The sequence below is a fragment of the Balaenoptera borealis genome (assembly GCF_965194805.1).
Source record: "Balaenoptera borealis genome assembly, chromosome: 2".
NCBI lineage: Eukaryota > Metazoa > Chordata > Mammalia > Artiodactyla > Balaenopteridae > Balaenoptera > Balaenoptera borealis.
The window spans coordinates 81,688,773-81,714,298 of NC_138867.1; the positions used below are offsets into that span (position 1 = coordinate 81,688,773).

General features: G+C 33.0%; 1 protein-coding gene across 6 annotated transcripts in view; it reads right to left on the minus strand.

Moving 5' to 3' along the window:
- The window catches only part of CHD1 (chromodomain helicase DNA binding protein 1), a 75,392-nt gene that overhangs the window by 34,704 nt on the left and 15,162 nt on the right, over positions 1-25,526 (minus strand). For all 6 annotated transcript variants that reach the window (XM_082374990.1, XM_082374988.1, XM_082374991.1 and 3 more), the window contains exons 3-17: positions 15,689-15,890; positions 14,546-14,650; positions 13,208-13,272; positions 11,109-11,258; positions 10,697-10,971; positions 9,114-9,339; positions 8,833-8,933; positions 8,427-8,605; positions 7,051-7,178; positions 6,149-6,365; positions 5,390-5,479; positions 4,311-4,501; positions 3,400-3,588; positions 1,917-2,079; positions 900-1,052 (exon numbers count right to left, since the gene is read on the minus strand). In XM_082374990.1, the coding sequence (XP_082231116.1) occupies positions 900-1,052; positions 1,917-2,079; positions 3,400-3,588; positions 4,311-4,501; positions 5,390-5,479; positions 6,149-6,365; positions 7,051-7,178; positions 8,427-8,605; positions 8,833-8,933; positions 9,114-9,339; positions 10,697-10,971; positions 11,109-11,258; positions 13,208-13,272; positions 14,546-14,650; positions 15,689-15,890 (2,434 nt within the window). The remainder of the gene's footprint in view (positions 1-899; positions 1,053-1,916; positions 2,080-3,399; positions 3,589-4,310; positions 4,502-5,389; positions 5,480-6,148; positions 6,366-7,050; positions 7,179-8,426; positions 8,606-8,832; positions 8,934-9,113; positions 9,340-10,696; positions 10,972-11,108; positions 11,259-13,207; positions 13,273-14,545; positions 14,651-15,688; positions 15,891-25,526) is intronic.

The following is a 25,526-nucleotide window of genomic DNA, read 5'->3' on the forward strand; positions in this document are numbered from 1 at the left end:
CAAAAAAGTTTTTAAAGTATTATGTTTCTTTTTCACTAAAAATTACAATTAGTAAAACCTTTCATTCTTTCTACTTTTTCCCCTAAATGACTACATGTATCTCAATCAAGTTTATATCACCCAACACCTGCTCTTCACAGCACTTACCAGAGTCATAACATTACATTTATTTGTAATTACCTACTTAATGGCTATCTCCCACACCAGATTGTAAGCTCCAGCAGAGCAGGGATTATGTGTATTGAGGTTCATCATTATAATTCTGCTTCTATTTTACTGCCTGTACTAAATATACATCATTTATTAGCTGTATATGCTGAGTGTTTGCTATGTTCCAGGTACTGTTCATAAAATTGCTCTAAGGATTAAATAAATTAGATGTAAAGTGCTAAGACTGACTCTAATATTAAACACTCATTCATATTAGCTGTAATTATATTGAATGAATTTCAAAATAAATATTGAATAGACGGAATATAAGCCCATTTTGGTCTTTGATATATTTTCTAAAGTCATGTAAGTTTTATTCAGCAAACTATGCATTAGAATAACTATGAGCTCATCATCTTCAGAATCTGCAACAGTCCTGGCAACATTCACAAGAACTGCTCTCTCTTGTCCTTCCTAAGACTAAAGCCTAATACATAAGGCTGCCCCTTAGCATTTGAACACAGGAGAGGAATACAAACTTAAAAGAAAAACTGCTTTGCTATAAGGTCAAGAAGAAAAAAAAAAAAAATGACAAAAATATTTTTAACAGATCTATTTTCTTAAAAAGAGTATGATTTATATAAAATCTATTCTTCATTTACAAAAGAATTTCAAAGGTAATTTTGTAGAACACACCCAGGAATTAGATGAAATTTAAATCAACAAAAAAGACAAAATGAAATGCTTACTTGAAAGGGGAATTGACGATACTTCAAATATTCTGCAAGTATATCTAACATCCGCACCATTTGAGAAAAAATAAGAACTCTATTGCCTCGCTCTCTTAGGCGAATTAACAGTTTGTCAAGAAGAATTAATTTTCCGCTACTACGGATTAAGTGCTGTAAAGAAACAATAAATTACAACTGTTATGACGCGTTAAAAGAACTATATCAAATTAAACAAATGCCCCACAACACCTGTTTCTTTAATTATTTTAAATTGAAATTTTAAATTTTTATAATGTTGGAAATAGTTTATTTCAGTTTTTGAAATTTTCTAGAAGCTTTATCAATTTGCTCTATGACTTAAGCTAAATTTTCCTTGCCATTTAGCACCTAGGTTTTTGCTGTATTTTCTGGAGACAAAAAAACAAAAGCACTGTTTCACTCTATTTGTCAGTTATTACACCATTTCTCCAAAAATCTTAGCTGAAAAACAATACACTGAAAGAAGCAACAACTAAGGAATCAAAGGTCTTGAAAGAGTGCGAAAATGTATTCTAATTTATATATATAAGTCACTGATAGCACTTCAAAGCACTACTATGGCTGGATGACAATTGTGCCTTCTTCACACTCTTCATTTGTCTTCCAGAAGTGATAGGAAAGGTAAGATCTAAGGTCCAGATGCCCTTCTTAAGACTACCATTTGCCATGTCACGAATTCAGCACAATCACTATTAGTGAATTTTTTCCACAATGAAAAATACGCTAAGGGGTTTTTGCTGGATAAAGTACGACAGCCCATGGTTAGAGAGATCTGTTTTTAGAAAAATGATCAAAATGATTAAATGGATAAATTATAATTTTAAAATCTTTTTATAAAGACTAAAAAATAAGCAGCACCATTATTTAAATATACCATTAACCAAAGAGAACTTCTAGTCAATATATTAAAGCACTGTGCCATTTTCAGTTAAAACTGAAATAAACGTTTCTAGAATTTTGCTTTACCACAAAGTAATAAAAATTTTAAATTCTTACTTGTAAGGCCTCCTGTTTATTATAGAATTCATTATTATCTGGTGGTTTAATGAGGTAGCAATGGTTACAACATTTCTTTAGCTCCATCATAATATTCAAAAAGCCTGAGGTACTGCCCTTGGAACCTTTGCTGAGGGCTTTGTAATTTCTAGTTAATATCCATCTGTTTAGAAAAATGATTATGAAAATGATGTAGCAGAACAATTATCAGGATGAATTCTAAAACCATAAAAAATCAATTAAGTACCAAAGCAAAACTGCACCATTAAGAAGTTCAACTGCATATACAATGGACCAAACTCTGTTCACAAGACTAATGAACCTCATTCATAAGACTCATGAGAACACATAACTTGCTATCCGAACCATTAACTATACAAAGTAAAGGCTTAACATAACACAGTGAATATAGTGTATTAATCCCTTACCCCCAAAATTTATTTTTTAAATGGTCAACTGTATTACCTATCTTAACCTTCCTACAAATTTCACTACATTGGGCACCTAATACCCCATGAGGATATCTGGTTTAGCTCCATTGCCTTCTCTAAATTACAGTTACACAATACACATGCAACTTAGAGAAAAATTTTAAGTGGTTATTTTATTACTGCAAATTATACATAACATTTCCTCTCACCATGATCTAACTTGACTAACACCTTTTATTTTCTTCCTTTTTACAAAGTTAGTCTTCGAAGGGACTTGAAACAATTACATCTGATTTACCTCAAAATGACAGAAAATAGGGGCAGTGGGGGTGGCTAGAGATAAAATAAGACTGGCTATGAGCTGAAAACCAAGCTGAGTGATGGAGTTTAATATATTACCCTATTTTGCATATGTCTGAAATTTTCCATAAAAAAATGTAAAATTTATATAATAAATGTAGTTTTTAAGTGGATGACACACATTTGTCATAAAATGTTTCTGAGAATTCAAATGCATGTAGCAGTGCATTTTATGCAATTAGATGTTTAAACAGATATTAGGACAGATATTTCTTTTTGATTCTTTGAAGTGTTACTATATAGATCCAACATACATAATTTATACAAAATATGATTATTAACATTCTTCGAAAAGCAGGGGAGGCCTAAAATTTTGTTCTAAGTTTGTTCTTCTGGCTTCTACTTCTATCTGTCAATTATATAGTCATCATAATTACATAATAATGCCTTGGTATCATGGCAATCCTAACACTTAAAAAGAAACCCTCCATAATGTAACATAGTATGAAATAGAGAAAAGCAATTAATGATGTGTTATAAGATGAATTATTTAGTCTTATGTCACCCGTGATCTTGGACATACCATTAAATCTCTCTGCCTCAATCAATATGCCATAGAATAAACCCATTCTAAAATTCAAGAATTGTTACTGCTCTAAGACCCAAATGGGGCTGGGGGGCACCTGGATGAGACAAGGACAGGGGTTATGTACAATTAAATGTTCAGAACACGTGCTCTGTTTACAGCTTACTTGTAATATTGTTTCTGTAAAGCACTCATTTCCATTCTTAAAATCTGCTCAACCTTGGCAGGAAGAGATTTTTCCACATCTTTCTTAACCCTGCGTAACAGAAATGGCTCAAGCTCCTTGTGGAGGCTTGCATAACCATATTCTCTGCCTTTGCCATGTTCTTCTTCAAAATCTTCCCAGGAAGAAAACCTTAAAAATTTAAGCAAATGGAAGAATCACTAAAAGAAGTCAAAATGCATTTGAGATTTTTCAGGATAGTCAGATGTAAACAAAATACAGATTTTTAGAAAAAAAAAATTAGCTAAAATTAATCACTTCTAATAACTATCCTTCCAAGAAATCTATTGTATATCTATATAGAGGTAAAATATAAGGAGTTGTTTTATAAATAATTTTTGACTTTCCTTGAGTTAAATAAAGATGAAATATTTTCAAATACGGGAGTAATTATCACTAAAATATTTCTCAAAGAAAGTTCTGAATCTATTCAAAGAAAATATGTATGTGAACTTGGATGAGTTATTTATCCTTATTTAGTCTGGTTTTCCTCATTTAGAAAATGGAATTTTCTAAGAGCACCTCATTACTGTTGTTACTGCTACCGTTCAGTACTAAGAATGATACTATTTCTATTTTTTAAGCAAGGTATATTTTGAACCCAGGCAAAATCAACTGTTGTAATTTATCATACGTGGCTCAAGCTTATTTATTTACAAAATTGAAAAATTAAAGTATTATTTCAAACATGAAATATTCCATCCCATTTCCATTTCGTTTCTTCTTAATAATCCCTGGTCCAATGTTTGGGACAATATAACCTCCTTCTGACCTTATTACCTACACTAATTATTTTCCTGCTAAACTTAGCATACAAAACTAACACTAACATTGTATATCTCAATTTATCTTACTTTTCTGGCATAATGAAATGTAGCAAAGACCAGAGCTCTTTGAGGGAGTTTTGCAGAGGAGTTCCAGTGATAAGAAGACGGTGATTGGACTTAAAATCTATTAAAGTTTTATACAGAAGAGAATCATCATTCTTTAATCGATGTGCTTCATCTACACCTATAAATGCCCAATTTAGACCTCCAAGGAATGCCTTAAAATGAACAGAAAAACATAGTTAACATTTCGAGAGAAACATTAAAATGAGGCAAATTTAAAAACAAACCTATGTCTAATATCCAGATAAAAATTATGTATTATTCTAAGATTTACTGGAATCTTCAAATCAAGTAACTCAACATGCAAAATAAAGTTCCTTCCATGACTAATTGAGCCATTAGAAAAACAAAGTATAATATAATAAAATGAAAGTTTTTTTTTTTTACCAGCTTACATATTGAAAATAAAAACTATAGTATCATTTAAAAATTTTACAGAAGATTTTTAAGCCTAAGCCCAGTAGAAACCTCTATTAATGTTAATTTGGAGAAAATAAATTTGGAACAGTGTGTTACTCCAAGTGTAGTTATAATTTACTGTATAAATTTTATGAATTGTATCTCCAATACATAAACGTGGGTCTCCGACTTAAAACAGAGACAAACCTGATTCTGCTACTTAACAGTTGCATGACCTTAGGCAAGTTCATTAACTTCCTTGAGACTTGACTTTTCTTCACAATAGGGACAGCAGTATATTATAAAGTAATTATGAAGAATTAAATAAGACAATAGCTATAAAGCATTTACCCAGTGGCAGCGTAATCCTGTTAAGTATCTTCCTCCTCTTTAAAGACTTCACAAATCAACAGACACTACACCAAACTAGTTTCATATTCTTTGGCTTGTTTTTACAACACTTTAAAAATGTAAAAATTATTCTTACTTCAAGGATCATAAAAAAAATAAACAGATAAGCCAGATTTGACTCACAGGCTTTAATTTGCTGACCCCTGATTTAAGTTATCTTCTCATCCTATCCACAACGTATGGTAAAGAAAACACTGATATATACTAAACAGAGAAACACAGATAATACACACCTTATCCTTCAATAAGATTTCATAAGTTGTTAACAGTATATTAAATTTTAACCGTTTGGTCTGGGGATGCATCCATTCATGAGTTCTTATCTATCAAGAAATTTCAAAGACAATTTTAAGACAAACAGTAAAAAAAAGTATACTGTTACTTGAATATCTAAAATAAAATCCATTCAAAATACACAAAAAACTATGTCTATATGTTTAGGTAATAAAATAATTTAACTATTCTTTATATAGTCCAACAAGCTACAATGATCTTACTTATCATAAATAAAATATAAATACTCCAGCATATCTAAACCTTCTATAAAAAAAAGACACATTTTTAATATACACTTCTTACTGAAGGAAGTTCTCATTTGACGAACACAAGTGATTTTTTTTTTTTTTTGAGGATGAAATATTATGTCTGGGGTTTGCTTCACAATAACTGGGAGGAAAGTACCATGTAGAGGTACAGATGAAACAAAACTGGCAAGAGTTAAAATTGTGAAGTTGGACCTATGCACATGGAACTTTATTATACTCTTCTGTAGGCTTTCATGCATATTTGAAACTTTCAATAAGGCAGGAAAAATGTATATATAAAGTAACACTAAACCAAAAATTAATTTTTATTAAGCCAGTCAAACACGTATTGAATCTTACTGTGTGGCAAGTTTAATGCTAGAAACTAAGACTTTATAAAGACAAATCAAGATGTGTCCTCAAAGACAAGTTTGTCTAAATTTCTAAATTTGTGGAGAAACAACTTACCATGTTTCTGCTGTTGATGTCACCTAAATAAACCACAGCATTCATTTGAGAAGCCCATGTTTGAATCTCCCTTTGCCAGGAAGTGAGAGTGGAGAGTGGTACTACTAATAGAAAAGGTCCATATAATTGGTGTTCATGAAACAAATAGTTCAGAAATGAGATCGTCTGTATTGTTTTTCCAAGGCCCATTTCATCAGCAAGTATGCAACTATTTCCTCTACAAAGTTAAAAACAAAAATCAGGTATGCAATAAAGATTCAAATTTACAAGAAACCTTTTTACATAATCCATGTACAAGTTTATATGAAGTTAAATAAGATGAATCTGATAGTATTATTTATAATATGCCACTTTTATTAACTATAAATAATAAATGTCAAGGCCATTATAATACTATAAGAGAAGAATTTATCATTTTAGACCAGAAGCAGCTAAAAGATTAACAGCATTACCTATAATCAGATATGTAGACAAGAACACAACCCATCTACAAGTGGTAGAGCCCAGATAAAACTACAGCTATGCTAAAGTTTTAAAAACAAATTGCACCTTAGTCACCTATATTGCCAAGAACAGAGTAGGGGACATAGGAGAGAGGAAAGAAAAATAGAGGCCTAAATGGACATTAGAAATAACTGGAAGAGAAATAGTCCAGGACTACTGTGAAACAGAATGTATACATATTCTGATTTCAATTTCAATAAAAACTTATTTAAATACTGCAACGATCAAAAGGTTCTTTCTTCTTAATATGTAATAAGTACTGTTTATATAATTGGAAATTCAAAGACCTGCATATAAACACCAAAGGGTCTTATTCTTTACGTTGGTAGAAATCTTTTCCAAACCCTGTATTTGTAAAATTTTTACCCTCTTAAATAGACAATTCAAAATATACTTACTTGCACCAAGAGTGAGCAAGCCAATTTAAACCATTCAGTTGATAATCTCTTAATTCTAATCCCTCATGTCCTCCAATATAGGATGGCTGCTTCTTTAGGGCTACAAATCTTGGCCTTTGTTTTAAAACCTTTAGTAGAAATAAATGTTAATATGAAGAATTATTAAACATAAGAAATCATATTAAAAGAAGAAGATCTTTTATCTTTTACCATAAATTTTAAAATTTCATTTCAAATCAAGCCCCAAAATTCCATGACTCAAAATATATCTGAGGATTCAGTCAAAGAAGACTGTTTTCTATTACTGTAACAATGTACGGTAAAATATTTTGCTCTCTTTTGTGAATAAAAAATGATAGACAAGTAAGTTCTTACTGAAATACTTGGGTCTTACATGTTTCACAAGCAAAAGCTATGTTAAACTTATTCATTTAACCATCGCTCCAGCCCTGACGTAGAAATAAACCATAAAACTGGTTTAGCTTCCCATTTGATTTCTGATTTCTAAATTACCATTATGAATTTAATTCCATCTTGTAATAAGAAAACAAATTCTAGTAGTACACACCCAAAACTATCACTAATAGTAATTTTAAGTACAAAGATATTATATTAGGCAAGGTAGTCCTGGATACTTTCTTATGGGACATCCCTCTTTTCCTTTCCTACCATCATGGAAAATATTCACTACTTTTTAAAAAATAAAAAAATAAATAAATGTATGTATGTATGTATGTATGTATGGCTGCGTTGGGTCTTCATTGCTGTGCGTGGGCTTTCTCTACTCGTGGTGAGCGGGGGCTACTCTTCGTTGCGGTGCACAGGCTTCTCATTGTGGTGGCTTCTCTTGTTGTGGAGCACGGGCACACAGGCTTCAGTAGTTGTGGCAGGTGGGCTCAGCAGTTGTGGCTCGCGGGCTCTAGAGCACAGGCTCAGTAGTTGTGGCGCACGGGCTTAGCTGCTCCGCGGCATGTGGGATCTTCCTGGTCCAGGGCTCGAACCCGTGTCCCCTGCATTGGCAGGCGGATTCTTAACCACTGCACCACCAGGGAAGTCCTTCACTACCTTTTAAATCAAGCATATACATCTAGTTTCCAGGGAATTTTCCCTTTTTGATCTCCCGAACCCACTCCCCACAACTACCACCACCAATTTATTATCTATCTGACACAGATTCACTCACCAAGGCTAAAAGACAGTGCCACATGTAAGATGGCATAGCAATTACAGGAACATCATTTCCTGTAAGACCTACCATCCAAGCAGTTCTCTCCTTTAGCCTATGTGAAATCAGGATCCAACTCTCTATGTAGGCTTGTAATATTTATGATGCATAAATATATTTTCAATAATTAAAAATGACAAACAATACTCACTTTGCAGTCTTTAAAAGGAGTAGTTTTTGATTGATTCCTGCTGAAATACTCATCTATGCATGCTTGAAACTTTTTGGAAATGAGAGCTCCATCTTCCCAGCTGCACTCTGAGTATGGAAGGCCCTGCCATTTGCAATAATAATCAGGATAGCCAGCAGCTGACTTTTGATTGGAATGAGCTGTGAGATAAATCAGGTATTTATTTTACTTTTTACACTCTTATCCAAGGAATAATTCTTGGTTAAAAACTATACAAGTAAAAATAAGCCATCTGATTTACAATACTCTATTATTATAGTAAGAGCAAGCTACTGTATTTGATGTGTAAGCAGTAAATTTAAGATTTTTTTCAGATGACTTCAAGCATGGAAAGATAAATGTTTAATTAGAATCATTTATTACTAACCAATTATTCGCTCCACTATTTGATACTGCTTATGGAGATCATCTGTAAGTTCTTGCTGGCAATTATAATATTCCACATCTTCTGGAGAAGCATTTTTCAACCTGAAAGATTATTAATCCAAGAACAGACTTAAAAATCTCCCCCAATAACCCATCCTCCAAACACCATCTGTAGCACAAAGTCTCCCATTTTGCCACTCATCATGTGAATCAGTTTGAATAATGAAGAAACTGAAAAAGAAATAAAGTATCATTAATTTTTAACTCTAATATAAAACATACCATCTTTTTGTTTCCTGATCTTTTTTCTTATAATTATCTAATTTTTTCATTCCTCTAACATTCTGCTGCTTAAGGGTTTCTTCTGTCTCCCAAGTATTGTGGATATGTGACCATCCTTTCCATTTAATTAAATACTGGATCTCTCCTGGTTCCTTGTTTTTTTCAAATCCTGCATTTGGGTCACCATCTGCTTCAACTGCATAGATGGTTGTAGTAGCACCAGTAGCTGAAAAGAAAACCACAATACATTCTATGTAATTCTGTTATAGAAGCATTTCAACGCAAAACTTCAAGAATATAAAGAGAAAAATATATGGTCTTTTAAATAACAAACAGGGTGTAAGAATTTATGGGAAATTATATTACACATTTATAAAAGAAACTCTGAATTCTAGAACAGAAAGATTATCTAATTTAATCCCCTCGGTTTTAAAATTAGAAAAAAAAGGGTCAAAAAGACAGCAGCTCACATGAGATCATACAGCAATTTATGATAACTGACGATTGAAACATTAATAATTGGAAATTAAAATAACTAAAAATCATCTTTAAAAACTACATGTCCAAAATCACTGTGGAAAAGATATCTGCACCCCCATGTTCACTGTAGCATTACTTATAATAGCCAAGACTCTTTGGAAAGAGCGTAAGTGTCCACTGATAGATAACTGGGTTAAAAAAAACATGATACATACATATACATATACATGTACATATACAATGGAATACTATTCAGCCATAAAAAAGGAGGAAATCTGCTATTTGTGACAACATGGATGGACTTTGAAGGCATCATGCTAAATGAAATAAGTCAAAGAAAGACATGCTGTGTGATCACACATAAATGGAAAAGGGAGGGAGGAAAGGGAAGAATTCATAGAATGAGAGATTAGATTCATAGTTACCAGAGGTAGGGCAAGTATGATGAAGGTGGTCAAAAAGTACAAACTTCCAATTATAAGATAAATAAGTACTGGGTATGTAATGTACAACATAATAACTATAGTAAACACTCCTGTATGGTATATCTGAAAGCTGCTAAGAGAGTAGATTCTAAAAGTTCTCATTACAAGGGAAATTTTTTTAAAAATTCTATCTATATTGAGATGACAGATGTTAACTAAACTTATTATGGTAATCATTTCACAATATATGTAAGTCAAGTCATTATACTGCCCACCTTGAAACTTATACAGTGCTGCATTGTCAATTATGTCTTAAAAAAACTGAAAGGAAAAAAATGTATGTCAAGGTAACTAAAAAATAACTTACATATTTGAGATGCAAGAACGAAGTTTTAAACCAAACCATATGTCAAATTGAAAATACTTAAAAAACAACTATTTATTTAGGTATGGTAACAGAAAAACTCAAATGCACGGGTTAAAAATTCCCTAATATCCGCAACGTACGATGAGATCAAATGGATACTTCCTGGGAAGAAAATATTCAGGCTAAGCAAATAAGTAAAAAGAAAAAAATCCACCCTCTTGGCTTTCAAAGTTGAAAAATCTTCAAGAAATACTTTACTCTAGTAAGTATTACTGAAACAACCAAAAAATAAATGTTTCTTAAAAAAATACCTCCTTTTCTCCCAATCCGACAATCCATAAACCGTTCTATTGTTTCAAATTCCTCTTCCTCGGGTTGAGGAACATCCTCTCCACAGACTTCAAGTAGGTCATCAGAATCTGTTTTCATTTCTTCGTCTTCCTTATAGCTAACATTGACAGTTGCTTGTCGACGAGAGCTTCTTTTATCATTATCATAGTCCTCTTCATCCTCCTCCTCCTCCTCAGATGAATCAATCTGTCTCTTTTTTTGTCCAATAATCTTTTTTCCATTTTTTGACTTAGATCTAGGGAAGACCAGGGGAGAGAGGTGTTTTACAGAAATACTGGCATAAAACAAGATTTGAGAAACTGTGAGAAAAAGAACAAATACCTTCTGTAACCAACAATTTTCAGAATCAAACCAAGAACATACTATACTTACCTATTTTGAGGTTTTCTACTTTTAACTTTGTTTTTTGGCTCATAATCAGATTCTGTTTCATCACAACTACTTTTGTCTCTTTCTTCTTCAGATTCTGAATCTGAACCAGACTGAGATGGAGATCCTGACCCAGACATCTGCCAATCTTCACTGTATGTAAAATATATAAAGGATGTTTATTCATACTTATCATATAGCAAATTATGTCTGATAAGATATAAAAATAATCAGGCTAAATTACATTCCAGCTGATATCAAAAATATTGCTTTCACCCATTATAAAAATATTCAAATGTCTATAGAATAAGAAAAATGCTAGAAAATATTCTTCATAGATTTCTCCAACTCCAGAGTTTTCTGTTAATTATTTAGTTATACCTCAGTGAAAGGCAAATTAAGTGGATCTATTTTGATTATTAGTATAGATGAAAACACAGTATGTTAATTTGAAGAGTCACACTGTCTAATTTTGAAAACCTTGTATAATTATTATACTTGCCATTTCAAAAAGAGATTCTAATCCCTTTCATCTTAATTTTCTGGAGATTGTGATTTTTAAAAACATACCCTTCAAAAATGATTTTTAAAATACAACATGTTCATTAAGAAGCTTAAAATAAGGGATCAGAAAATGGAAAAACAAACAAAAAATTCCATCTTAACCAACATTCAATTATTACCTTAACTTTATTACTATTTTTAGTCTATTTAATTCCAATTAACATGTAAAGAAAAAAATATTGGATGCACTGTTAATATTCTGCTATAATATAAACTTCAAATGAAAGATACACATTTAAGTTCTTACGTATACACTACATCCTGTCTCACAGTTGCTGTTGCTACTCCATTGCTCTGCATGGCTTGCATCAATTAAGACTGTGTTAAGGGTTACACAAGCAAGCACATATGATAAAATCTGGTTTATGATAAAAAAACATAATAGAGAAACTAATTTTTTTATCTTGAGATTTTTTTTCAGAGTTTGCACATTAGACAATAGCAACAGGCAGGATATATGAAAAAGTCTCTGTTTTACATTTTTATAATAAATATTATGATTTTTATATCCAACCAAATCTATCCATCATCCCAAATTACTTTTGTTTTAAAAATATTCTTTGCTTGCACCCATGCTAAGTTCAGAAATTACTAACTCAGTGGAAGAGTTAAACAGTTGATGAGACACAGTAGTTGAAAATACTTAGTAAAACAGAAGACAGATCTGAAGAAATCAGCCAGAATGTAGCATAGCAATAAAAGGATAAAAAACATGATACAGTAAGATTCATGGATAGGATGGATGATCCAACAAATATATACAATAGATATGATCCAGTAAGACAGATACAATATATATCTATTAACTGTAGTAACAGAGAAGATTTACAGAATGGGAAAGAGAAAAAATGCCTAGAGATACAATGACTGAATTTTCAGAAACTAGTAAAACTCATGAATCTTCACATTAAAGATACATAAAATAAAGTGCATAAAGTGGGATAAATAAATAACAAATCCAAAGCTGGATGCACCAAAGTGAAAGTGCAGAATACCCAAGACAAAGAGAAAAATAAGAGACAAGACAATGGAACAATGAGAAATGAGAGAAAAAAAACTCAGACCATCTAAAATATCGGAACTGAGATCTGAGCTACTCTTAACACTTCCTGGGTCAAGATCTTTAGGAAATTACAGTGAGTTTCTAAATGAGTTCTACAGAAGAAGTAAATTTCATGTGCAGATAAATAGTAAGGATAGCTATTAACATCAGAGTCACCTAAAATCTATCATCTGTTGGTCCCTACACTCCTATATAGGTTTCTCAAGTTATCAAGATTTTCTGATATTGTGACTAAGAAGATCTTTGAAGTTTAAAAATATACAAGGGAGAGGGGTTATAGGAGATAAACAAATGGCACAAAAAACTCAGATTGTCACGGAAAGATAAAAGTTAAAAATTAATGGTTTAAATTAACCTAATAAAATTCCATGAACCAAGAAGTTCACTTTTGGCAACAATTGTTCATAAAGGCAGAAATACAAAATCATTAGGATTTTCTTGATATAAAAGTAATCAGTTGAACAAAATGGCATACTCTTTATGCTTTTTCCTTTTGACCTCACTCGATGAGTCATCGGAATCTTCACTGCTAGAAGAATCCTGTAGAGAAAAATATATAAAGTTAATGTTATTAATGATTAGAATTTAACCATAATATATTTTTATTACTTTTATTAACTTTTTATTACTTTACTACTTTTATTACTTTTTATTAGCATTCACTTTAATAATAAAGGCTCTTTTTTCCATGTTATGTTTATACCATTAATTAGCACATAAAGTAATTAATAACATTTTTATTGCAAATATATAACAGCCAGTGAAATTAGGTAAACATCACAATGCCAGCATTTTGTATAAAATCTTACAATCTACTGTCTCTGGAGACTATTACTGTTGCCTAGTATGGCCTCAGAAAGGAATCCTAATTGTTGGGATGTCAAATTTTCATTTAATATTTTTCTTCCTCATCAGGCAGTTTTTGATACACAAATATCCCCCACTCTTTGAAAGTTCAATTTCTACCACTTCACTTTTACAAAAAACCTTCATTGGTACCTGTTTTCACTAACTGAAAAAAATCCAAAGAGAATTTTTACTTTTACAAAAACCGGCAAAAAGCAAAAACAGCGTTCAGCATTTGTTTTGCAGAGAGCTGTTATAGAGGCGGCAAGCATGCGGAGCAGCGAGAACAGCACCTCCAAGCTCCTTCCCTGGGAACTACACTCCGCATCTCAGCACTAGCTCCCTAATTCTGAACTGTGTTTGTGAGCATCTGTGCTTTATCTCCGTTTATTCTGCACAACAGTTACCAAGATGTGTCCTAAGGAAATAGCTTCTTTGCTTTACACCATTTGGCTTAGGAAAGGAACACTCTACTTTCGGATAGTTGGGGAAACCTACAGTTCTTCCTGAATGTCTTTGTGCAAACATACCTGCATGTGTGCTCATGTGCGCACAGGAACTACAGTTTACAGTTGCAGCCTATTCTTTTAAAAACATGTTGAGAATTCTGATATTAATGTTCTGTACAAATATGATTTAATAGTATAGTATTTCTTCATTCATATATGTGAGTGCATACCTGTGTGTGTTTGTGTATGTGTATTTTCCTAGTATTCATATTTAGTTTATTCTAGTTTTGCTGTTATGAGCAAATGCATACAAATTTCTGTTGTTCGTTTTAGAAACAAGAGGGAATTTGGATAAAAATATGTCTACATTTCAAGACTATTGATACACATATTTAAATGTAGTTATTTTCCTATCCTTTTAAAACCCTTACTGTTTCTAGTAATTTCATAAATAGCTACCTAAATGATTACATATCATGTCTATTTTTCAGATAAGAGTTTTCACAATGAAAACTCACCTCTTCTGATCCACTATTAGATGAAGCTTGATGTTGCTGTTGCTGCTGCTTCTTGAGCATTGCAGATCTCTGAACAGCCAGAATACTAGGGCTAGATTTCCAAAACTATAATAGAAATATAAACAAGTGAAGAACAAAGTTTTGAGAAAACTGGAAAAAGATTAATTTATTGAAAAGTAGTACCAACATTTTCACTGCCTCCAAATAATAAATTAAGACTATTTTTCTTACTCACATTATATGTAATACAATATTATTGCAATATAATTAAAATAAAATGCTGAGCTTTAGTTGTATATAAATAATTTATGGTGTTCTGAGTTTCACAATCAATCAATATGTTCTTTGGTATTAAGACTATTATTTTCAAAAATGATGTGATAATATATGACACCAGTGCTACTCAAAGTGTGGCTGCTATTGTTTTAATTGGTGTGAGGTGAAGATGAAGAGCTTGAGTCAGAATGCAAATCAACTAAGCACAGTTTTAGTTCAACTGACTTTTTGTTTTTGTTTGTTTTTGATAGCAAGACTTCCTGAATGAAGGAAGCTGTATGTATATTCTGGCCCAAGCATCTTATCATGACTGGTACTCTAAGTAACACTACTGTATACTATTCTGAGGTATAGACAAGTTTTAGTAAATCTTGTAATAGCCTTTTTTAAACAGAATGGCTCTTAGCCGATTCTACCATGTATCTTCAAGGAAGCAGAGTTCTATTAAAGTCTCCTATTAGCAATAAAGTATCTCCTCTGAAGATCTTGAAAGTAGAGATCACACTGTAAGATTAACAAAAAGACCTCACAAACCCTTAAATTTTTATCCATGAGACAATGAATGTTTATGCAACAATTTCTGCCTCAAAAAGAGAAAGTTTTGTATGTGTTCATTTTTGTATGTGTTACAAAGTTTTGTACAGTTACAAAGTTTTGTATGTGTTCATATAGTTACAGACTGCTTCTCTTCCAAGCCAATCAGTCCACAGATACTGAACCACAAGTTCAGGAATCACTTAAAGTGTATTTTAATATTTGAAATTAACATTTTCTAAAAGCTAGATTAAGAATGCTCTAAACCAAAGCTATACATTTTTCCAAAGTAATACAAGAAATCTACCTTTCATTGGATAGTTTATTTATTACCTCAGCTCCATCAACTTTCGGTGGTTTTGCTTGAACTTTATTTTCTCGGGAATTGTCTGACTCAGACTCTGACTGACTGCCCGATTCGGATCCAGAGTCAGAGTCACTGCTACCTGACTGGCTACTGCTTCCATCACTACTGCTTCCAGAACTTGAACCAGATCCAGAGCCTGACGCTGACCCAGAATCATCATCCGACTGGCTACAATTTGAAAATAAACAGATTTCAAACAAAATTCATTAAAAAATTTAGTTTTTCTTAACTCAGCAAAAAGCCCCAAATCATTAAACCTTGTTCAGTTCATATGTCAACTGTCTATAACCAAACAAATAGAAAAAGGAATTAATGTTAATCTCTGGTAATAACTGACATACTGGATAGATTAAGTACAGTTTGGGATAAAACACAAGCAATCAGATCACAATCTTCCTCCAAGATAATGAACAAAACCTACCAAGTACAGAATCCTGGGCTAGAAAGTTGGGAAAACGAAAAGTTTAAGCGGCAGTCCCTATCTTTAAAAGGCTATTTGATGTAGTAAACATAAAGAATGAATTCTGTGAAGAAAAGGTTAAATGTGTTAAACATTCTCATAGCAAAAGGCAGAAAACAAATTAATTTACAGTTTCAACTTGTTTTCAAGTTTACATTTTATGTTCTATCATCTCAGGGGAATGTAAATTAATTACCACTAAACTATGATAAAATACAATTTACTAAAAAATAAGATCAGTAATTGCTTCTCTGAGAAAATTACTGAGTCTTTTATGGTGCCTTAGTAATAAATCTGAAATAGCAAATTCTCACAATCTTTCCTAGCCTCTATACACACACATGTGAAAGCAATTAACAGTTCAATGAGAAACTATCTCATTCTCCAGAACTTATTTTCAGTCCGAAGTAGTCTAGAGATGGTCTGTACTAATAAATGATTGTATAAATTACTATTACCCAAAAGGCCATTTGTTCACTTGATGTTTACATTTGAATTGTTGAAAACCAGGGCATTAAATTTTTGAAATACATGGTAGACTCAGCTTTTGATGTAATTTCATCTGGCTTCATGAGAAACAACAGGTAATATAATATACACCAACACACAGCAAAACTCAAGCTTCATGTTCTCTTGCTGTAATTTTCAGAAATACCACCAGATGGAGGTATTACTCTAAGAAAATACTGCAATATCAAAAAGTAATCCCTTTCTAAAAGTAATTTCTCCTTTTCGAGAGCAAGAAGTTTCTACATGGAAATACAGACATAAAAGTTTTCAAGAAGACTTTTGATTCCAAAAGATATAAATTAAAATGCTTAAGGTGTGAACAAACATATGCCTATTTTTAAAATCTGGGAATCTAGTGGAATATATGTTTTTCTACATTTCTGCCACAATTTCTACCCTCTAGACACCTGGTTCAAGAACAGCATAGTGTCTTTTAATTAAAAAACAAAAACAAAATTTACCATACTGTATTTTACTTGGGTCCCTTGAAATTTCAACAAGAATATCAGAGAAGATATTTTTCCTGACACACAATTTTATTTTTCCTTTAACCCACTAGGCAAAAGACGTTTTTCATTTATTCAATAAACCTTATGAGAACTTTCATTCGTTAGGCACTGGGAAGACTGAGATGAGACAAAGTCCTTACCATTAAAAGAACTTCTAACCTGTTATGGAGAGACAGTCATGTCAACCAATAAATACCACTCTGGGCATATTTAAGATAACTGAACTAGGAGTATGGGGAGCACTGAAGACACAAACAAGTCAGGTACAGTAATCACGGAACATTTAGAAGAAAGTGAAGATGAACTAATCCCTTAGGAAAGAAGAATTAAGCAGAGGGGTATCATTTTAATTGCTTACAAGCTTCTTGAGGGTACTGTTTATTTTTCCCAGCATACCTTACACAGGTGGGCGCTCAGTAAATACCTGAAAAGTAAATGGACGGATGATTGAATTTGGGAACTATCATGAGCCTATATTGTTAATTATATCTTGATTAGTCATAAAGTAGCTAGTCAAAATTCCTTGTTAATAAGTCAAAATTCTTAAGTGAAGGTATGAATCTTCCTTTCATACTCTCTAGGCAAAAGTTGGCTGGAGATAAAAGCTAACAGCCTGAGCCTAGACTACTCTAAAGGCATAGGTTTATTATTAGAATGTCTTCACCTTAGGTATTAAAAGTATAAAGTATTTATTTTATTTAGTTGTTTATAGCAGGATTAAGAATAGACAAAGAATTAGTAAGGAATGTTTTACATACTGCCAGAGAATGAACTATAGGATATAGTTAGGTAAAAAGAGCAATATGCAAAAGTGTTTATAGTATGCTTCCTTTGTATATGAAGGGGGAAATGTTTACACATAGTTGCTTATGCTTCTGAAAAAAGCAATAATGGCAGCATAAAACAACAATTAAATTAAAAATGGTTACCTACAAAGGGAGGGGAGGGAAGAAAGTAGAGGGAACAAGGATAGAAATGAGTTGTCAGGTTCTGAACCATGTAAATGCTTTACATAATTTATTTAAAAAGGAAATCCTGGGCTTCCCGGGTGGCGCAGTGGTTGAGAATCTGCCTGCCAGTGCAGGGGACACGGGTTCGAGCCCTGGTCTGGGAAGATCCCACATGCCCGGGAGTAACTAGGCCCGTGAGCCACAACTACTGAGCCTGCGCGTCTGGAGCCTGTGCTCCGCAACAAGAGAGGCCGCGATAGTGAAGAGGCCCGCGCACCACGATGAAGAGTGGCCCCCGCTTGCCGCAACTAGAGAAAGCCCTCGCACAGAAACGAAGACCCAACACAGCCAAAAATAAATATAAAATAAATAAATAAATAAATAAAAGATTATAATAGCCCTTAAAAAAAAAAAAGGAAATCCTAACAACTGAGAGAAAATATATATAGGTTCAGAGGGGGGAAAAAATCTATATTCAGACATAAAATTCTGAGCTAAAATAGGTGAAAAGCCTCTCCCTAATGAAGTAATTCTATTTCAGCCCACTGCTGCATATGCTCTTTCTAGAATAAAAATTAAACATGGCCTAACTTGATAAGTTTTCAGTGTTTCTGTAACAAAGGTCAAACACCTATGAGGTGCAGGAATTTGTCTCTGCCAACCTATCTCCAGCCACTTTCCCACTTAAACCCTTAGTCTTAGTGATGGCAAACTACTTGTAATTCTCTGAGAGCGAGTTTCTCTTCCCAGTTCCTGCTTTTGCATAATTACTTGCCTTTTTTTCCCCACTATATAATTTCTACTTGCGCCTCACTTCATGGGTACTTCTCCAACAAATCTCTCGACCCCAACATTAAATCACCTGAACATTAAATCAGGAATACTTACCTCAGCACTCCCACAGCATCCTGTACCTATTACTATCTTGCCCATAACACATATCATGTAATAATCACTGTAGTTTTCTGTTTTCTTTTGTTTTTTGGTATCCTACCTTTGGTATTCTACCATATGTTCCTGGAGTGCTGGAATTTTTACTTGTTCTTTGTATGCTGAGCACTAAATGAAGGGCTCAATATATGTTTGGTGGGTGGATAGATGCATACATAAGCAAACAAATCAAAGATACATATGGATATAACGTCTCATATAAAATTCACAAATCGAGTTTGACTATAAAAAATATTTCTAAGTTCCAATTAACATTTTACTTACTTAGGTAGTAATCAATAGCACTGATTTTTTAATACAACATAAGTATCTGTATACCACTTAAGAGTTATCCTTATTACTTATATTAAATCTCACTAGCCCAACAGTAATAAGGTGGTAGATTATTAAAAACACTGAATTCTTTTCCTCATCTTCCTCAATTTACCAAAAAAAAAAAAACCCACCACCATGTTTATGGGTACTTTGATAAAATTATAGTTTTCTTAGGGTAAATTAAGTAGAAATACAACATTTAAACATAAAATAGCAATTCAAATTAAAGTTTCTTTTCAAGCTTGTTTCTATGCTCAATTTCAAATATAAACAAGAGAGGAATATAATGAATTACCATTTATCTAACAACCAGCTTCGCAATTAACAACTCATACCAATCTTGTTTCAAATAATCCAGCTTCCCACAAACACACAATCTCAAACATGTTAAAATTTCATCCATAAATACTTTAGTACTCATATGTAAAAACAAACAACAAAAAAACCCCTACTATTTTTAAACATCCACAAAATGAGTATCATTTTTAAAACAAAATCACTTATTCCTTAATGTTAAATATGATATTATTATTAAATAGTATTAAATATCCAGTTTAGTTTATCTCTTTAGTTGATTTTGTTTCTTCATAGACTGGAAATCCAAACACAGTTCATACACTGCAACTGAATCACATATTTCTTAAGTCTCTTTCATTAACCTGACAGTTCCCTCTCCCTCTTTTTTTTCCCCTTGCAATTTATTTTGTGGAATAAATTAGGCAGTTTTTCCTGCAGACATTTCCTGCTTTCCAGATTTTACTGACTGCATCTCTGTGGTATTATTTGACAGATTTTTCTGTCCCTTGTATTTCTTGTAAACTGTTAGATCTAGAGGCTCAGATTTAAATTCAGTTCTTCTTGGCAAGAATGTATTTTAAGAGTTGTTGTGGACTTCTATTAGAAAAAACAATGTTTGGTTGTCTCTTTTTGTATGAGGTTGTTTGATCTGTGTGTTCAGGTTATTTTCAGCCTTATCCTTCCATTATACAGTTCCTCATACCCCTACAGGGACTTCATCCACTATTTATTTAGAGGCAGTAAAATGGTGATATTATATCATTCTTTATTTACCCATTATATCATTTATTCACTAGTAGGTGGAATACTTCTTCTATAAGGAGAATATTTCCCTCACCATATTTGTTAACTTTGAGGTACAGTTCATACAGGAAATGCACTTTCATTTCTTTTCCTTCTTTTCCAGCTTTCAAAATGAGTTAAATTGCTAGCATCCTTTCAAAGTAAGTAGACCAGTAATTTTCTAAGTCTCATTATGAACTCATGGATTTGAAGTTATTTGATGAGTTTTAACAATCCATTATCATTGTTAATGCCCAAAGTGTCCCCTCTTTAGCGAACAGGAAACCCTTTACTACTTCCTGAATCCTTTTCACAAGACCTCAAGTCGTCTTTGATAGCTTCCTCACTTTCTGGTCTGATGAGATGAACCACGCTCATCTTGTATATTTCTTGCCTCAGACTGTAACTCAGGCATTTCATCAAAAAGCCCTGCTTCTGGGCTTCCCTGGTGGCGCAGTGGTTGAGAATCTGCCTGCCAATGCAGGGGACACGGGTTCGAGCCCTGGTCTGGGAAGATCCCACATGCCGCGGAGCAACTGGGCCCGTAAGCCACAGCTACTGAGCCTGCGCGTCTGGAGCCTGTGCTCTGCAACAAGAGAGGCCGCGATAGTGAGAGGCCCATGCACCGCGATGAAGAGTGTCCCCCGCTCGCCGCAACTAGAGAAAGCCCTCACACAGAAACGAAGACCCAACACAGCCAAAAATAAATAAATAAATTTATTAAAAAAAAAAAAAAAAAGCCCTGCTTCTGTTTAAGCTGGAAATTAAATTGCAATCTGCGTACTGGGTGAGCCTATTACTACTGGATTGGTCATTGTTTTTAAGATTTTTTTTTTAATAAGATGAGCTAGGATACGTGTATTTTTAGAGACAATGCATTAAGGATTTACACTGTATTTCCAAGTCAAATTTGTAGGTTTTTTTACTTCTCTGATTTTATATTTATACCATCACTTGGGTTGAGTTTCTTGGTTCCAAATGACACTAATAAAATTATTTATTTGCTTTACCTTAGAATAGACATAACAGTTTCAAAATAGCAATAACACTGATTAACAATGTTAACTAAAAGTTAAGATGTCTTAACTTTTAGTTAAGACGTCTGAACTAAAAGTTAAGATTTCTTCACAATTCTTCTTGGCCTTCAGGAATACTCACCCCTACTATCAAATTATTGCTTTGAAGCCAACTAAAATAGTGATATTTTATTAGTGATATTAGTTTTGATCACCAAACTTCTGTATGGTCACTAATTTTGTTTAATTAGGGTCATTTGCTTTTTTTTTTTTCATTTTTAGGAACTGCTTTTTATTCACTTTGATTTAATGTTGCTTTATTATTTACTTGGATCCAACTTGAGAGCTACCAAAGTTATCATCAAAATCCAGCTTCCATCCTTGTCTCCTCTACACCATGACCTCTCTCTGCCTTCAGAAATTATTTTTTTAAGTTTTTCACTTATTTTCCCTTTTTCAATATAAGCAAATTATGAATAAGAGTATATTTATATTCCCCTTTCACAAATGATTATTAACATATTTACAATCTTATATAAATGTCATATTATACACACATTGTATCCTGGAGGTCATTCCATAGCAGTGTAGGGATATAGTCCCCTTTCCTTTATGCAACTGCATATACTCCATTTTGTAGATACACCATAGTTTCAACCTGGCCCTCAAAGATGAACCAGTCTTTTGATACCACAAACAATGACACAAAAAAGTGACCCTCTGCATATATCTTTTTTGTATTTATGGCAGTGTATCTTCTTATTTGCTATTTATCAACCAATGTAAATATATCCCCTTTGAAGTTTTAAATTTACAATCACCTAGCACCCAGGTCTTGATTCCTAAATACAAATCCACACTTAAGTAAACTAGAAGTCCTTTGAGAAATGGCAGATTCTAAGGCTGGGACAGGGAAGGCACCAGATGAACCTAAACAAGCTTGCTGTGCCAAAAAGCAAAATACTAAAGAGAAAAGAAGAAAAAAACAGGATATGGGAGCCAACTTGAAGGGGCTTCCATCAGCTCAATCTGATTTGAGCATCAAAACAGACAGTAAAGGATTATTACCTAGTAAATAAAACAGGAATCCTCAAGTCCATGCTGATGATAGGTAGGTAGGTAGAAAGACAGACAGACAGATGGCAGATGACAGGCTGAAAGAATTCTGAATGCCAACTGGTAAATGTGGACAGGGTGGCAGTGTTAGAAAATTACCATTTTGCAATCATCATAGAAAACACTGGTTCAGGCAAAAATCATCAAAAGATGCTAAATCTAGGGGGAGAGTTTGATGAGTAAGGTATTTGCACAGTCTCAAAGTATCTTCTCACAAATTGCTTATTAGCTGTATTAATGGATAAATTAGAAACTACAGTGGAAAAACCAGATATCACCCTGTCCTGGTGATCAAAACTAATATCACCAATAGGGACAGAGACATGAGCCTCCAGATGTGATACCTTTGTGAAAGACATATCATCACTCACACAGTCCTCCAGCCAGGGGATGCAGAGTGAAGGGGATGCATAAATTGCATCAAATCATAAGTAAACATAAGACAAACCTAAATTGAGAGATATAGTCTATAAAATAACTAGCCTATAGCCTTCAAAATGCTAATGTCATGAAAGACAAAGAAAGAGGAACTGTTTCAGATTAAAGGAGATTAAAGAGACATGACAGCCAAATCCAATTTTAGACTGAACCCTGTACTGAAAGATGACTGGGATGATTGACCAAACTGGAATACAGAATAAAGATTAAAGTATTATATCAACGTAAATTTTCGTGAATATAATAACTATACAGGGCTTATATAAGGGAATTCCTTGGTTCTTAAAAATATATATACTGAAGTTTTAAAAGCATAAATGGATATGATTTTTTCAACCTACTCTCAAATTATTCAGGAAAAATAAATACATATTACATAAATATCATGTATATAAACATATATGTATAAAAAGAAAGAATAAAAGGGAAATGTGGCAAAAAGCTAAAAATCAGTGCATCCAGGCAGAAGCGTATTACAGGAACTATTCTTTCAACTTTTCTGTAATTTGAAATTCTTACAACTTTTCTGTAATTTGAAATTAATTCAAAATTAAAATGTTAATAAACAAAAATAATTTTTTCCAATACCACAAGATTTTGTCACTAATATTCAATATTGTGGTATCTCATATTCAAGTAGTAAAAGGTACAAAGATGAGGAAATTTTAAAGCTGCAGAAGTCAAATGCATATGAAACAGGCAAGTAAGTAAACATTCAGTGGCATGAAAAATAAAAGTATCTAATATTCAGTCAATAAAATGGCCAAGCTGAATAGGTAAAAATATAAGAACTGCATAAAGCTTTTCCTTAAGAGACATGGAAAGATAAAAACACTAAGGAAGGGAAATTAAAGACCAGCTGTATACAACAGCTGCCTCAGAAACTGCTAGTCACCCAACTCAGCATGTCTTCTTTTCCTTAGTAACAGAAATCCCAATGTTATGGTCTACACAGTATAAAAAAGTGTACAGCAACAACTCCTTGCAGCTAAGTATGGCTATTAGCTAAAAGTTCTGACAAATGAAACATAAGCAGAAATGTTGGGTTGTACTTCCCAGAAGGCTACTCAACCGGGCTGACTCAGCTAGGAGATGCTCCCTTGTCTGGCCCTTCTGATTTACCTTCAAAATTTCCAGCTGTCTGACAGTAGTAAAAGTGCTCAAAATTCACATCTGCACAGGTTCTTTTAATATAAAAGACAATATTCTTTTCCAATATTCCCAAGGTTATGGTAAGTGAATGTTCTTAATAACCTGAGTGACCATGAAAAATTAATATTCTGTTCTAAGACATTAAATCCATTTTTAAATTGTTTTATTCAAGTTAAGTTTTTAGGAGCTTTAGTGCAGCTATCGTCAATGGTTTACTTCCTCATGAGTTCCACATAACTAAAATGTATCTATGGATACCTCTGAGAAATGCTTTTCAAACTCTAACAAACATGAAGATGACCATCCCTCTCCAAGTTTTCAATTACATATGCCTTGGCCCCATCTCATAGCCTCTGGTGAAGCTAGCGCCTTGAGGAGTTTTAATGACTCACTTTTGTTCTTGGGATAAAATGACTAAAATCTGATCTCTGCCTACCTCTCCAATTTATCTTAAATATCTCTATTCTGCACCCGAGTCTCACTAACCTCCTTTAGCCCTTGAATTTGCCATGCTTTCTCACCTCATAGCCTTGGTATAAAGCAATTCTCCCTACCTGGAAAACTTGTTAATCTTCATCCCACCTTCTTCCCTAGTTTTAGACCTCTTCCCCTAGACTACATTAGACATCTAGCATGGTATCTGGCACTTAGTGTATGCTTAACATAAACTAGTATGAGCACAGGGGTGTTTTACTTAACAACTGTATCCCTACTTTCTAGCACTCTACCTGACATATTCTGAAAATATATTTGTGAATTAATTAATTAATTAAAAAAAAGAACCTCTGCTTTTTAAAATTTATTATAAATAAATTAATTAATTAAAAAAGAACCTCTGCTTTTTTATTAATTTATTTATTATAAATAAATAAATTAATTAAAAAAAGAACCTCTGCTTTTTTAAATTAATTTATTTATTATAAATTAATTAAAAAAAGAACCTCTGCTTTTTTATTAATTTATTATAAATAAATAAATTAATTAATTAAAAAAAGAACCTCTGCTTTTTTTATTAATTTATTTATTATAAATAAATTAATTAATTAAAAAAAAAGAACCTCTGCTTTTTTTTTTTTTAATTAATTTATTTATTATATTTATTTTTGGCTGTGTTGGGTCTTCGTTTCTGTGCGAGGGCTTTCTCTAGTTGCAGCAAGCGGGGGCCACTCTTCATCGCGGTGCGCGGGCCTCTCACTATCGCGGCCTCTCTTGTTGTGGGGCACAGGCTCCAGACGCGCAGGCTCAGTAGTTGTGGCACACGGGCCTAGTTGCTCCGCGGCATGTGGGATCTTCCCAGACCAGGGCTC